Here is a 16,534-nt window from a genome sequence, read left to right as displayed (position 1 = left end):
CTGTTTTCATGGTCTTCCTCTTTCGCAGCTATTGGATTAAAAAAATATTTTTTCTTCCAAAGTTTTAATGTAACTACTGTAATCTGAGTATTTTCCTTATTTCATATTTCAGAAACCAATATGGAATGGAAAATGTATCTGTCTTTAAACAACCTTTTCTGTCATTGACTGGTACAAGCATCTCCCTTTCAAGAGAGGGTCATACTTGGCTGTAGCTCCTGGCATTTGTGCATATTTTACAGTGCAGTCATAGAGTTAAGCTGCTGTGGTCCAGTAACCACTCTGACTAATGTATGAATGCTTGTATATATCCCTGACGCTTCTATATATGCTGTGCCTTAATGCTTAGTGAGCTGATGATCAGCGTGTTAATGCCTGGGACACAATTACATTCGTCACTGGGCAAATTTCTTTTTATCTTCAGTGAATGTAGAAAGAATGAAATATTTGACACAGAACAGCTCACTCTGTGTAATATATTCTAGAGGAAATGAGGCAATCAATATTTGAATGTGGTGCAAAACCTGATCCTGTTGAGGGATTGCATATGACATGCTAGTCCTTGGGTTAAACCTTTTTTTTTCCAGAACTATAATGCAACCGGTTGACTGTAGTAGCACCTCATTCCCCGATGCTACTATTCTCTTCCCCGCCCCCCTCCAAAAAAAAACCCATTTATTTAACTTAGCCGTTTGAGAATGGGGTGTCTGTTCCAGAGCATTACTATAATTGTACTTTTTTTTTTTTTAAAGTGTGCAATAAATTCCAGGTGCCCACTTGTAGTTAACATTTGCATGGAACATGTGCATATAAGCTGCAGAGAACGTCCAGCCCCCTTTGGAGAAAATTAAACCCTCTCTTACATCCTGGCACAGCAAATAGTGTCTTGTCATGACCTGTATTTTTGTAGTTTGAACATTCCTCGGAGGGAGTTAAAGATCAATGCTGTAATCTGATTTCTCTGATAACTACTGATGGCTCACTAAGCATTCTGTATACTCGTAACAAAGAAACCAGCTTTATAGCAAATAATAGGTTGTAATGAAGTTGCATGACATTTTGTTCAGTTACGTGGTGTTAGTAGATAGTGTAACACTACTGTATTACGTAGTGTATTGGGATGCTGAGCTCTGCAGTATTCCAGAATCTTGAATTTACACTTTGCAATGTCCAGTTGCACAGTTGTTTGTTTTTGAAGCCCTCTCTGACCGTTACCAGTGATAGGCTATTCATTCTACCTAAATGACCACGTATTTACTCCTCGAGAACAAACTTGAATATTTAATTTGCCAAGAAAAATTAATGTCACCAATTGATCCCATTCTCAAAACTGAATATGAAGGGTTTTTTTTTAAGCGTAGACTCCAGGAATCAGCATAAAGATTACTTTCTAAAAGATGTAATAAAATCAGTTAGGACAGTGTGTTGATTTTGCTCCCCCTTCCCTCTTGAACATCCCCCATTCCTGCCTGGTTGTTTTGGCAATAGGAGGGAAAAGTGTCCCCAACTCTTTCACTGACCTTCCTTCAAGTGGCTCAGTGGGACTAGCTGTTTTAATTCTTGTCTTGGTTTAGTTTAAAAGCTAACGGTTGGAGCAAAAAGTTTGGAAAAGTACACCGCATTTCCGAATTGCCTCAAGACGTGAACAGTATAAGCCAGAACATGTCAACCACTTGAACTGTTGGGACAGAAGTGGGAGGGCTGGACATGTTCATTCACTACTGTAATTTGTGTTTGGTTCCCATCAGTATCGTTGCAGATGGGGGAACCTGATTAGAGTCAATTTAAATCCATCAAAAATGGCAGGCTTAAATGCAGTATATTTTCAGTGACTAACAGAAGTATCTGTTTTCTCCTCCTACTTGCGTAACAAATTGTCAACAGAAAGTACAAGGTCACCGACCAAATTCCCTTCAGGTCGGTTGGGCTCAAATTGTATGGATCCATTAATTGCAATTTTAAAGCAGATTTTTTTTTTTCGTTGCCATACCCAGTGAAACTTGTTCCAAAAATGTCACCAGAAACCCAACCGAGATATGATTGAGTTACTGCAGACCTCGTGTGTCTTGCATACCTAATTCTTGCTGTTTCTACAGTTTCCGAACTCCTGGATTAAGATGACGCAAAATGGAATGCAGGAAGTCTGGGTTTTGGGTTGTGCATTGTGTTACAGTGCAGCTGATGTGTCTGCTGGTGGAGCTGAGAGTAGGGCCCGTTCCTTCCAGCAGCTATCTAGTGGGACTGCAGCTCTTTGTGATCCGTGCCTGAAACCTCTAACAGCTGTTTCTGAAGTGTGGCTTTTAATGTTTCTGATGGCCAGATTTTATAATCTTTTGATTTTCATGTTTGTAGAGTTTACCTGATTGAAATTTAGAAACTTCCCAGCAGTTGCTCAGAAGGTTACAGCACCGGAGAGGCCATTCAGCCCGTTGTCTGTGCTGGTTTCCTTAGTGTGTCGGTCCTTGTTTTTAAGAAACAAAATTGTCGTGTTTGCTAATACAGTGAGTGAAGCACTTGGCCTATTTTTTGCCAGCCAAAACTAATAGTCGTCAGGATTTGATTTTTGGATCCCCCATAGGAGCAGTAGGGTTTTTAAAACATTGCTTTACAAATAATATGTAGAAGGCAGCTTTAATATTCATCCAAGAATGGTGAATAAAGTTGATACTAACTGATTAAGATTGTAAATGAAGTCCATTACTTCTAACGTTCCTATTCACACAGTAAGTTAATTCTGTGATATGAATTTGACTTCCAAATGATTATGGACAGAACTGCTGAGCCTTTGAACTTGGCGTTCTACTGTGCTCATTTTATATGTCCCTCAGGAAGTCACTTACAGTTTCAATTTCTCAGGTGACGGTAAGCTGTGCAAATTGTAGTCATGTATAAAATGGTTAAAATCAATCCTTTTTGCAGGGTTTCTAATACAATTTCTTTTTTCATTTTAGTCAAATTAGCCTGTAGAACTATTAGTGAAAATCTGGTGGATCAACTTTGAATTCTGTTTACTTAACCCTGGCTATCATGTTTGCTTATTATGTGTTATTTGTACTAGTTTATACTTCAGTTGAAGGGCTATGCGGTAAATGAGAACAGTGATAAAGTTGTAGTGTTGGAAGTGTATTGGAAGCCCTGCTCGTTAAGATTAGTATAATGTTCATATGGAGAATTTATGCTAACTTATTAAAATCGAAGTGCAATGATCTAGGTTTGGAGTGCTATCCTTTTCACCACTTAAGACCCAGATTCAGATTCAGCAAGGACTGATTAAATGAAAGTGTCCACCAACTTTAGAGTCCGAAGGAAAATAGACGGAGCCCAGTTGCTAAATGGTATCGAGTACCTGGGAGTGCTTAATGCTGGCTGCAGTTGCAATACATAAAAAACATTGCGCTCCGCAGCATAGAAATCCTTTGTCTGAAGTACCAAAATGGTGAAACTTTAGGTGTAGAAAGCTGCATTTACCAATTGCTCCAAATGTAATTCTTTTGTAGTGTTTCGCAGCTGAAAGATGTGTGTTGTTTGAGATGGGTTCATGGTTTCATTTGCATTTTCTTTTTTTGTTCAAATGTTTTTCATTTTTCCTTTGTCTAACATGCCATTTTTATTTTCCTTCTCTCCATTTGCATGCCTCGTGCACGATGCATGCTGTGCTGCATCACCACCGATACCAAAACTCCGTCCTCTTCCCCTTTGTTCCTCTCCTTTCCCCCCCCCCCCCCCACCCAACCAACCTCCACTGTGTGTACACATCATGCTACCTGCATGCTCTGATCTGCACCGTGACCTCGTGTAGGACCATAGCGGGAAACTGGGACCAGAAGAGTTTAAAGCCTGCCTTATCAGCTTGGGCTTCGATGTTGGAAATGACCAGCAGGTATTGATGATTTGAATGCAATAAAAGTCAGTAAATAGCTAACTTTTTTTTTCTCCACTTCTCTCCTGTATCCTGTGTTCTGGCCTATCCCCATCTTCCTTTTTGAATTACCCATACCTGCTCTTTTGTACTTTGTATTTTTTTTCCTGTTTTTTTTTCTCCTCCCATCTTTGGGTTTGGTTCTGTACTTGTCTGACCTGTGACCCTTGTTTATGGTACTATGCCCTGTTGTGTGTGTGTTTTTCTCTTGCTTACTCCTGTTGGAGTAGAAGCGAACGGGGCTGATGGACGCTGATGATTTTCGAGCTCTCCTTATCTCTACGGGCTACAGTCTGGTACGGTTCCTCTTCCCTTCTCCACATCTTCACCCAGAATTACCAGGGGTTTGACCTGTAAGCTCTCATATTTTAGTAAATCTTTTGTAGAAATAGACTTTCTCTCGTCAGTCAAATTTATAAAGCTCCTATATGTCTACTACACAAGTAGTTTTCTGCAATATTGGTATGTACTGGGCATTAATTTGTAACTTCTTTAAGTGACCAGAGAAAATTTAGCACAGTACATCAGTAAAGCAAAAGAATTTGTTAGGAAACTATTAACATTTTAATACATTTTTTATTTTAAAAAAAATACCATGCCACTAATTGCACCAATTTTCAAAGTGCCCTAGTTCAGTTCGTTTGCGCTGCTGTGTAACAGGCATATAAGTGGCTGGGATATTCTACTTCTGCACTTGCCAGCCTGCCGTTTTCTACTCTTATTAAAATGAATTGGGGGGAGAGGGAGGTGGTGGTGAGATTTGAGGCTGATGAGTGAACAGGCAGAAAATCCGGCCAGTGTCTTGTAAGCAAAATCCTGGAATTTTTCAAACCATTTTAAAATACCTGAATGATGCTGAGGTTGCATTGTTGCCTGAGGTCCTAGGCCTCCTTTGCCTTCAGCAAACAACAAGAAAAGCTCAATTCCACCATATGATGTTTTAGGGCAACCCAGTAGCTTCTGTGCCAGAGATTTATATTACCTTTTGGCTCTGGCCAGGGTCTTGAAGAATCTGTTCTCTGGTTGCTTAGTGACGATCATTTTTCAAAACAAGGGTTAAGATAAAGTGGGAATCATGGGTGTATCCTTGAATTTGAATTTCGTTTTGTTTTTTGTTAATGTATTTCAAATGTTTTGGTGAGTGGGGAATAGAAAGAAAACTGCACGGAACAATATGGGTTCTCCAGTGACAGAGCAAGTACACTGTGTTGTGATACTGAGCCTTGCGGATTGGGGAGGTGCCAGCTACAATCCCTGGTCTCTACCGAGTTAGCTAATTCAGCCAGGGCGGTATAATTGACCCTTGACCTTCCAGGCTAATTCAGCCAGGGTGATATAATTGACCTCTGACCTTCCAGGCTAAGGAGGGAAAACTGGGCCAGAATTCATGCTGGAAATTGCATGCTGAGTGAGGACAGTTTCTGACTTGACTGAGATCCAGGTTGTAATCTGGCTTCCCCTTGGATGAAGATTAAGTTCTCCTAGTACAGGTTGATTTGAGACACATCATTGATTGTCAATAAAAGTAGCCTTCCTGACCCCTCAACCGAGGAGAATTTTGGAGGAAAGAGAAATGAAGAATGGGAGAAATGGAACCTTTTCACTAAACAGTCTAGAGGTAATTGATCCAGGGCTGTCTGCTTTCCTTAACTCTTGGCATGACTTCTGGTCAAAATGAACTGCAAGCTTGGAACTCCCTGCGTCAAATGCAGAGGGACATGCTACCAGTTCCCTCATTACAATTTCACATCTTGTCAGCCAGCCTCAGGACTGCATTGCTGACATCTGTGGAAAAACCTTTGACCTGCATCCTAGCTGCAGGTGCCTGAGTGTAAGGAGAGGCAACTTGGGAACAAATTGGAAAAGAAATGATTCTATACTAGTCTGTTCTTTTTACCTCTTGATCTTGCCTCAAGTCTCTGTCTCTCGTTCATGTTTTTACTCTCTTGCTGTATAATTCCCAGGGTGAAGCAGAGTTTGCACGTATAATGGGTCTTGTTGCCCCCAACAACACTGAAGCAGTGTCATTCCAAGCCTTCATTGATTTCATGTCACATGAGACCACAGACACTGATACAGCTGAACAAGTCATGGCCTCCTTCAAGATTCTGGCAGGAGACAAGGTAAGAAATTAGACTTGCAAAGTTACAGGAAGATTTGTAACTCTAGTCTAGAATGTAATTCTGATGCTTGTAAACTGGATTTGCAGTGTTTGTAAAGGCAATTTTCCTTGTTTTGTTAATGGCCTGTCTATTTGAAATTTGTGTTCCTAACATTGCATGGCTTTTCTCTGCAATTTTTGAGTCTCATACTTGTGGAAGCTTTTACAGATGAGCTGAAAGTAACAATCAAACAGCACAATATACAGAACGGACAAGTCCTTCATGGATTTTTGAAGTACCACACTAATCTTTTGTAAAGGCAGGTTCTACTGTCAGTTGCACAATGTCAGCGAGACTCATGCCAGTGAATCATTGCCATGTTGATTTATTAGCTGTTGCCTTAGAGACCAGATGCAATCTAGAAGTGGAGTAAAAGCCCTTGTGTTTGGTTAAAGGCATTCATAGGGCAGGTCTTGGCCTGCATGTTGCTGTCAGTAGGTGTCCAGTTCATCTGTTGGAACAGGTTTTGCTGTGAGCCAATCAGGTGAGTAGCTGAGCCCTATAGAGCAGGAAGGTTTATGCTCGGTAAGCTGGGCTCGGTGGTTGTAGAAAGGCTACATTTGGCCTTGGCAACCCAGAGTTAGGGGTTGGAAAATCAGCCAAGCTTCCCGCTCATTGTTATCCAACAATCGTTACTGGAAGTGCACACGTATGGACATTGGGAGGAGACCAGGTCAGATTCTCCACAATGCTTTGGCAGTGGAATACCTGCCAACGTTTGGTGTCTCCGCTCCTACACAAATAATGGTTGAGGTACAAGAGGATGACCAGCACTGGTGGAATAATTTCAGTGAAACAATAAGCCACCCTAAAGGACACAAGGAGGACACCATTGGCAAGAAAGTGGTTGGAACAAATCCATTGTGGGCCATCTAACTCCTCATGTAGGATTTGTTGTTTAATGCAAATGATTGCTTCTGGAATGCATGCTTGTTGTTCAATTAGAAGTAGTATTTATAGAAAGTTATTTTAAGTTCACATGTTGTAAGAAGCCTAGCAATAGAAGTAAAATCACCCTGCAGACTGGCAGTCACCAGTCTGCTAACTCCATTCTTTCTGACAAAATCACTGGGTGGAGTGCTAATGCTGGGGCTTGACTTGCTTAAATACCATCGTAAACCCATCAACACTCTCGACTGATCAAAGCTTTTTAGAGGATGGGGAGGACGGGAGCCTGAGGCAAGTGTAGCTGCATAAAGATTTTTTTTAATCGAAATCTTGAAACTAAAATATAATTTTTAAATGTACTTGTTTCCAGCCAAACCCAACCAGCTGCTGCATAATTAATTCCAAACCTCATTTACTGAGTTTAAAGAAAAAAGCTGTCTTTATCTGTGCTAAACTTGCCTTTTACTAATTTCTCTTCAGGTGGCAGGACAAGTTGATACGACTTTTAAAAAAAAAAAAAAAATTTTAATTAAAAAATATGGGATCATTGGTTTTATTAAGAGGCATAGAGTGCAAAAAGCAAGGACGTTATGTTAGACCTTTTACAACAAACTGGTTCGGCCTCAGCTGGAGTATTGAGTTCAATTCTGGGCACCACACTTTAGGAAGGATGTCGAGACCTTAAAGGGCACAGAGGAGATTCACTAGAATGGTACCAGGGATGAAGGACTTTAGTTATATGGAGAGACTGGGGTTGTTCTCCTTAGAACAGAGAAGGTTAAAAGCAGATTTGATGGAGGTGATCAAAATCATGAATGGTTTTGATGGAGTAAATAAGGAGACTGTTTCCAATGACAGAAGAGTCGGGAACCAGAGGCGACATGAGGAAACATGTTTTTAACGCGGCGAGTTGTTGTGATCTGGAACGCGCTGCCTGAAAGGGCAGTGGAAGCAGAATCAATAGTAACTTGCAAAAAGGAATTGGATAAATATTTGATGGGGAATAACATTTGCAAGTCTGTGTGGAACGAGTAGCAGGAATGGGACCAATTGGATAGCTGCCTGGCACAGGCACGGTGGGCCGAATGGCCTTCTGTGCTGTATCATGGTCTCCTGCCTGAAATGATTGGCATTTTTTTAATTGAAATTAACAAGTATTGTTCAATTCGGCAACTGAGAATCTTGGTTGGAAAAAGAATATTTTAAATGGTATCCTTATTTTTGTTCCTTAACCCACCCCCCCCCCCCCCCCAAAAAAAAAAGTTCCTGTTTGCTTCTCTGACTTGTAAGCTATCTCCCTAGTTACTGATCCAGCATTTAACTGTTGTGACCTTACTAAGCCGACTAGTTATGGTACTGGACTGGCAACCCGGAGGTCGCGAGTTCACATTCCACCACGGCAAGTTGTAACATTGAGTTCATTAAATCTGGTCATTTGTGGGCTGGCACCAGGATTGAAAATGGCCAAGTCAAAAAAAACAACTGGTTCACCTACCCCTACCCAGGCTACATGGACTCCTCAATGCCTTCCGAGTCTAGCGAGCCATTCAGTTGCAATAATAAAATGCTTAGAAGAAGGCAGGTCACGGAAACTAGGGATGGGCAATAATGCGGCTTTGGCCACATCACGAGCAAATCTAAAAGAACCGATGCCCTGACTCGGCAGTATAGCTTGAATCTGTTTGGTTTTTCCAGTTGGGGTATCAGAAGATCCTGACGAGCGTTTTGTGAATTCTTCCTTTTCAGAGTTACATCACGGCGGAGGAGCTGCGGCGCGAGCTTCCCCCAGATCAAGCTGAATATTGTATTGCCCGGATGGCTCCATACAGAGGTCCTGATGCAGTGCCCGGCGCTCTGGATTACATGTCCTTCTCCACAGCTTTGTACGGTGAAAGCGACCTGTAATCTGATCGGCATCTCACCACAGCCAGCCCACTCTTTCTTATACTCTCCTCTCTCCTCTCTCCACCACCTACAAAAGTCAGTGCTATAAACAGCGTATTGGAGTTGGCACATGCATTTACCGAGGAACCTTTACCGTACATTCCATTGTGTCTTATTATGACTCTGTTGGTCTTAAATCTATGCAAATATTTCCATTTTGCGTTTCTGTATTAGGTGGTAATACTGCAAACTTTTTCTGTACACTGCACTGGTACAAGCATTTGGAGCACATGAACTGTTATTCATGAGTGCCACAGGAACTGTGTGAATCAGTCTGATGGGAATTTGGAGGTTTTGATTTTAAATTCTAAAAGTTCCATAGGAAACTGGCTCCTTTGTATTTTTCCAAATGTACTCGATACTGTAAAACTAAATATTTTTGTATTATAAATATTTAGTATTCCTGCTGTTTTCACTTTTCTCCCCCAATCTAGAAGTGCGATAAAGATGAGCGAGCTGCTTCGATTTTTTTTTTTTTTTTTTTTTTTTCAGCCAATATATAAAGAATAATTTGCACCTGGTGGGCCATGTATGAATAGCACAAATGTATTTTTTATCATTAAGATACTTCGCTCTACAGTGCAGTATATGCTTGAACCCCCAGCTAGTAGCTTGTTTAAAGGGGGTTGGGTTACCTGGCAATGTGTTTACTGAAAATCATGGCTGATTTAGTTTGCAATTTTTTTCTCTTTTTTAATTCAGTGTTCCAGTGTAGCCCGCACTGCCCTCACTGTACAGAATCTGACTGAAATCTTTAGAAAACAAATGTTCGGATGGTCAAAAAACACTCACTGAAGAGGCAGCCCTTGCTTAAAAAAAAAAGTAGGAGAGTTAAATGGCTGGTGGTGGGTTTGAAGGCGGTAATGCAGTCAAGCGGTTCTGACGGCATCCTAAATAAACCAACAGAGGGTCACCAGAGCCCCAAGAGTGAATTGCTGCCTCAATACAAGTGCCAGTTATTTATTCTAATATATAGCTTATTAAAATGAAATGTGACTTTAGTTGCTGATATGCAGTGAACTCTGAGTACAGATGAGGCAGTGTTGAAGCGTAACCAAGATTGAGGTTGGACCGGAAGGCATTGGTACCTCGGTGATTGGTTTTTCCAGGAAAGAATGAATAGGGCAGTAAACCATTTGGGGTATTATAATAGGGTTCCTCCTTTATACTGTAGCACCAGTGAAGCCATTGTGTCACGATAGTGCAGTCTCCCACTGTAAAATCCGAATCTCTCACAAATCGATGCAAGACCTCAGCTGTGGAAAAGCAAGGGTGATGGGTGTAAAACTGCCCAAATCCAGACTGAATCCACTGAGTCTTGCCTTTTACCCAGAATCATGAAATGCATTGGATTATCTCCAGTGAACACAACCCGTGGTATGCACTGCAGGGGTAGGGAGCGAATTTGGGATTGGAAACCGGGTGAGTTATGCCTAACAGAATCAAATCATTGAGTCGGCTATTCATCTAGCAGCTACAGAGGGGTTTAAACGCTATCATTGATATCAAAATGAACTTGTGCTGTTCCAATTATGCATCTTTATATTTTTAGTCATGCGGTTGTAAAGCAAAAGCAGTAAGTATTCGAAGCTATAGTGTAACTGGGGGCTATGGTGAGTGACAGTTCCACCTGAGTTTCTGTACATTGGGCGCCTGAAAAAATAAATTACATTTCCACATCTGGAGAGATTTACCACCCCCACCCCGTGTTTCGATAGTTCAGCCGAGGGCAAAATAGCACATTTTTTTTTTTGAGGTAGGAAAAAATATTTATCCCTCCATATTTAATCTTTTTTTTTCGTGTACATACTGCAGTGACCTTTAATTTGAATGAAAGACTGCCTTTTTTTAAAAAATAAAACACAAAGCTGGGCTTTTTCTGTGAAGGTACGGTTTTTCGCAGAAAAGCCTCTAGTTGTAAAAAAAAAACGGGTGCTGTCGTGGGTTTTGTTTTAATTCTTTTCAATTCTCCTTGCTCCTGGGACCTACTCGACATTGAATTATTGTTGCCGTGAGACACAGGCTGGCCTTGAGTTAAGAGTAATAGCTGCAGTTTTTTTTCCAGTGGTGATGGAGGGCTTTTTCTATTTTGCATTAACACGGGGACTTATACAGTATATATAAATATATAGATCATCTGAAACACTTTCCTGGATTGTGTGTAATTACTGCTTGATTTTAAGAAGAAATAAATTGAACATTCTGGAAAAACAGAACATTCCAATGGACAAATGAGATTTTCTGGAATACTAGAGAAGAGGTTTCTGTGAAGATATTTTCTCCCCTGCTGTTATAGCCTATATATTACCATGTTTGTGAAGTGCGATAAAAGTGAGGGCTGCCTTTCTACATTTGATCTAAGGGTGTTTTCAGTGGGTCTCTGCTACCTTAGCCCTATTAGATGAAATAAATCATCAATATTTTTGAGAAAAAAAAAAGGTGCTGGACTCTTTATTTTAGAAAATAACCTTTCAGTCTTTGACTGGTTTCCTTTCTGTGTGTTTGTGCGCACTCTACTTCCATTTCGTGCTTTACAAAACCTGCTCCCGGACCACTTAACTCTAAGGCTCAGTTGAATTTTGGAATTCGAGTGAGCAATCATGGAGTAAACGCATCTGATTCCCTACTGTCCATTGTGTGGTGACCTGCCATTCCGATCTGCTGAAAGCAGCAGCTTCATTGCCCCCAGGACACCTGACGCAAAAATTGTGGCACGAGGGTAGAAAATCGCACTGCACACGGTAAGTGTGGAAATACATTGTCGTGTGTTCTGCCACCACACCACTTGCCCATCACATCTGAGAAACGCCCCAACATACCAAGTTACTAGTTCATGTCGACAGTCACAAGTATGTGGGCTCTTGTATTTTAAAAACGTAACTTATGGTGAAAAAGGCTTATCTGCTTTCTCCTATTCTGCAGTATCTTTGTTTATATCTGGGTGCAACCACATTTGTTCTGAGATTCTGAGCATGAAACTCTACCTGGCATCCAGATTCAGCGGACATGCTCTTTTTTCCTCTCCTCGCGCGCAATTATATTAGTAACATAGGAGTTGTAAAGTCTGTGGGTTGTATAGCGAAGTAATACACAGACTACAAGAGTAACTTAAACAGGACTTTACTATTCGAAGGTCAGGGCGAATCTGCCCAATAAATTCTGCCACAGCACTTGTATACTGGTGTGGTCACTGTCGGTATTACAGTATACAGCAGCCAGGATAAAGTAGTGCCACACCTAAAATAGTTCTCTTAAAGGTGGACGGTTACATACAATAGTTCTCTTAAAGGTAGAACAGTTACATACACTACAATCCTCCCTTTTTAGCTTACAACATACTTATTCCCCATTAACATAACATCATAACATATCCAACTTCATGTTACAACAGTTCAGAGGTAGTCTCTGCGGAAACAGTTCACAGATTCAGTCTCTGCGGAAACAGTTCACAGATTCAGTCTCTGCGGGAAACAGTTCACAGATTCAGTCTCTGCGGAAACAGTTCACAGATTCAGTCTCTGCGGGAAACAGTTCACAGATTCAGTCTCTGATCTTCTTGACTCGGTCCGGACCACGCCTCCGTGGTGTAGTCGGGTCACCTTGCTAGAGGGACTCATCCCATAGTCCTTCCCTAGACTTAACAGCTTTACTTCCATCACTTCTGAACCAGCATTGCTGACTTTTTTAAAACAAACAAAAAACAGTTGGATTGCCTTGGGAAATTTTCCTACTTTCCAACTGATTTGGCTCCGTTCGGGGGACCACGTGTGTGATCAGGTAGAGGTAATAATGGTTCAGATGGTTATCATCATCTGCTTCGTCTTTTCCTTTTTTGCTTCTTGGAGACTCTCGGGGCTCCATTGTCAGCTGCCAGCTGTAACGCCACCATCTCCCTATGTTCCTTAGACTTTAAGTGATTCATCCTGATTTCGGCACTTTGGGAGTTCTCGGCACAAGCTGGGCAGACCAGGTCCTCGTAATATTCAGTGTCACTCAACAGATCATGGTAATATTCGGTGTCGTCCTGAGCTAGGCCAGCGAGAGGGTCTTCTATTTCCTCCTTACCCAGCTGGACGTTAGCCGACTTTTGTTCCAAATCCCGACATCTGTCCTGAAGAGACTTCATCATGCGTTCAGATTCATCCCGCTTTTTCTGGGCTTCCTACAAGTCTTTTACTAATGACCTCATTTGTGATTTCAATACTTCAACTTCATTCGGAGATTGATTGATCGGACTATTCAATCCCTCTACTGAAGTAGCTGTTTCAGTATTCTGTTGTTCTACATTGCCGTGCGTCAGCGTACTTTTGGCATCCAAGGGCTGTTCTGCTGCAGACTTCTCAGTCTGAGTTGCCACCTCAGCTCTTCCAATGACTTTTGAGAGCTCCCTTCCCTTTGAAGATTGAGGCTCGTATTTAAGTTTTTCCCATTTTAGAGTTTTATCCCTCAGCATATGAATGAGTTGGCTGACTGTTAACTCTTCTGCCATCATCCCTTTTCCATTAACTACAGGGCTGTTTATAACCTTGTCCTGGGGCTCCTTTGCTGCTTCTACTTCGCCATCATCCGCAGCCCCCATCATTCGAATTTCCACAAATGAATCGTCCAGTGATGCTGCACCCAACTTCAGTAGGAGCTCGGAAGTCATGTCGACCAACTCAGCTTTTTCTGCCTGCAACCTGCTAACCAGCGCCTTCAGTTGCGGCACATCTTGTTCCACCGGATTGGAGCACGCCCCTTCAGAAGCCGAATCAGCTTTGATTCGTTTGGCCTCCTCGTGCAGACGGTTTGTGTGCTCCTGCTCCCTTTTCTTCCCCAGCTGCTTCTGTTGTCTTTCCAGATTCTCCCATTCGGTATCATAGAACTTTTTCATTGCTTTCATCTCTTGCTCGAGACAGCAATTCAATTGTTCTAATTGCTGTCGTAATCTGAAATAAGTTTGCGTTCGAGCTCGATGTTCCTCAGTAATATATGTCTGTAACTTGAACAGACTCAGAATTCTCTGTCAAGCTATGTTGTTCAGAGGAATTCTGTTCTGAAACTTTGTTCTCCTCTGGAGCATAAGCCTTTATGTCCACATTCGTTCTACCAACCTTAGTCAGCAAGTTCATTTTAGACTTGTCTTTCATGCTTGGGCTGGTCTTATCGTCATCCGTTTCAGAGTCTGAGCTGATTGTCTGCCCCGAGTCCTCACTCGTTATTGCTTTGAGGTAGTGCCATTCCATGTCTATTTTCTTGATCCACTCCCGTCCTAGAAGTGGTGGTCCTCCCTCAGGTAGTACGTATAAGTCCATTCCGGGGTGTTCTTTGCCCCTGTCTCTCACCTTGACTCTTATCTTTCCCATGGGGTATACTTTATGCCCCGTGTATGTCTGCAATACGAACTTGGTATCTCTCAAGGGTATGTGTGAGAATAGCCGGTTGTAATCCCTTCGATTTATGACTGATAGGGCTGATCCAGTGTCCAATTCCATTCTCACTTGGACTCCGGCTATTTTTAGCATGACCCAGATAGTTTGTAGGTCAGCTTCCTTACTCACATTATGAATTCTCAGACTACCCAGTTCCTGGCCGCTTGGGTCTGAATCCGAATTCTGTTCATCTGAACTCTTCTCAACCACCTTGTGTACTTTGTTGTACTTTTCCTGTGATGGCTTTTTTTTTTTGGTTGTTGGTCTTCTTCCCTGACCGGCATACTTTGGCTATGTGACCCAGTTTGCCACATTTCCTACAGTCCTGGTTTTTAAACCAGCATTGGTTCTGGTCGTGTGTTGTCTTCCCACAACGATAACATTTCGTTGCACCCGAAGTAATTTGATCCACACTGAGGACCGCTGCATTTCCGCAGTTCCTTTCGCTGCGGCTTCGTGTGATGCTGCAATAAGGACAGCCCTATCCAGTGTAAGGTCGTTCTCTTCGAGCAGTCGCTTTTGCGTTCCTTCCTTCGACAACCCGCACACGAACTTGTCTCGCAATGCCTCTGTCAGATTTCCTCCAAACTGGCAGTATTTCGCTAGCCTACGCAGTTCGACCAAGTATTCCGCGTTGCTTTCCTCTTTCCGTTGCGTTCTCGCATAAAATTTGAATCGTTCCGCCAACATCAGCGGTGTGGGGTTCAAGTGATCCTTCAGAACAGCAACAATATTATCGAAGGTTTGATCCGCCGGTTTAACTGGTGCTAGAAGATGCTTCAATAGCCCGTATGTCTTCGCCCCCATCGAGTTTAGCAAGGTTATAGCTTTATCATCATCCTCTATTTTATTGGCCTCACAATATATCTCAATGCGTTCTACATACGTGGCCCAATCTTCTACCTCGGAATCGAAATCGTTGATGTTACCACACTTAGGCATCTTCACCTCCCTGATAAACAACAATGAAATATTTCTTTAACTCTTTTTTTCCAAGATGGCGGTTTCCCCGCGCTTATCTTTCCCCGCCCCTTTCAAAATGGCGGTTCCCGCTTCTGTCTTTTTCTCCGCCTACTGGCGGTTTCCCGCGCTTATCTTTCCCCGCCCACTTTCAAGATGGCGGTTCCCGCTTTTCTTCCCCTGGCGGGAGGGGTAAGCTTTTCCCTCGGGCGACGGCCGCTGGCTTTCGGGGTTCGCAGCCTGCTCTTCGGCTTCAGCGCGTTCCCTTCTCTCGGCCGGGCAACCGGCTCTGGGTACAACCCGTTGACGGCGAACGGTCTCAGCCGCTGGCTGGATCTCGCTCAGTCTCCCTCGCTCGGGCTCTGTCTCTCCCGCTTGCGCGGCTCTCGCTTGCTCTCTCTCGGGCTCTGTCTCTCCTGTTCGCGCGGCTCTCGCTCGGGCTCTGTCTCTCCCGCTTGCGCGGCTCTCAATCGTGACTCCCAGCCCTCTCGCAATCCGGTGCTTCCCTCCCCGGCTGCGGCTGAGTTCTCCGCGATTTATTTATTTTTATCTCTTCCCGCGCCTTACGATCCCGGTCGCAGCGCTTCGTGGCCTCGGTCACTGTCCGACCTTTTTCACCCAATCGCTCCTCCCAGCCTCTCGCAGTCCGGTGCTTCCTCCCCGGCTGCGGCTGCGTTCTCCGCGGTTTATTTATTTTTATCTCTTCCCGCGCCTTACGATCCGGTCGCAGCGCTTCGTGGCCTCAGTCACTGTCTGGCCTTTTTCACCGTCGCGGTCTAGCCGTCTCACGACGCTCCCCAGCCCGCTTGTACCGCGGCTTCTGCTCCACGCTGCCCCAGTCTCAGCGCCTCTGGGCCCGACTTCTGTCCGGCTCCTTTCCCCCTCGACCGTGGTCGAGTGCACCGCCCTTATCCTCCGTTTATTTGTTTCTATTTTCCCCTTACTCAGTCACCGTGGCCAACTTGCTTCTCGTGTTGATCGGCTCACTCACCACCGTGGCAGAAGGGACAATCCGTGCCTGTTGCTGATGGAAGACTTCGTGTTTGAAATCTTCCTCCTTGGTCTGCAGACTCGAGTTTTCTCTCAGCAAAACGACGAGGGCGGGTGCCTCTTCTCGACGCTCGTTTACTTCTTCAGAAGTATTGTTGCCGCAGGGTAAGATCGAACTCGTCGCCACTGTAAAGTCTGTGGGTTGTATAGCGAAGTAATACACAGACTACAAGAGTAACTTAAACAGGACTTTACTATTC

At 43.1% G+C, this 16,534-nt stretch overlaps 1 protein-coding gene across 8 annotated transcripts in view; it reads left to right on the top strand.

The window, feature by feature from the left end:
• Positions 1-11,351, top strand: part of LOC147096670 (alpha-actinin-1-like) — a 111,229-nt gene extending 99,878 nt beyond the window's left edge. For 4 of the 8 annotated variants that reach the window (XM_085973230.1, XM_085973229.1, XM_085973233.1 and 1 more), the window contains 3 exons: positions 3,800-3,880; positions 5,884-6,042; positions 8,716-11,351. In XM_085973230.1, the coding sequence (XP_085829356.1) occupies positions 3,800-3,880; positions 5,884-6,042; positions 8,716-8,874 (399 nt within the window). In that variant the 3' untranslated portion in view covers positions 8,875-11,351. Of the gene's footprint in view, positions 1-3,799; positions 3,881-4,149; positions 4,273-5,883; positions 6,043-8,715 lie in introns of those variants that run through there. The other 4 variants (XM_085973237.1, XM_085973236.1, XM_085973232.1 and 1 more) reach the window with 2 other exon arrangements.
• Positions 11,352-16,534: the final 5,183 nt, after the last annotated feature.

The sequence above is a fragment of the Somniosus microcephalus genome, chromosome 34, assembly GCF_052327205.1.
Source record: "Somniosus microcephalus isolate GS21.2 chromosome 34, FLI_Smic_1.0, whole genome shotgun sequence".
In the NCBI taxonomy this organism is placed as follows: Eukaryota; Metazoa; Chordata; class Chondrichthyes; order Squaliformes; family Somniosidae; genus Somniosus; species Somniosus microcephalus.
This window is presented reverse-complemented; position numbering and strand designations above follow the sequence as displayed.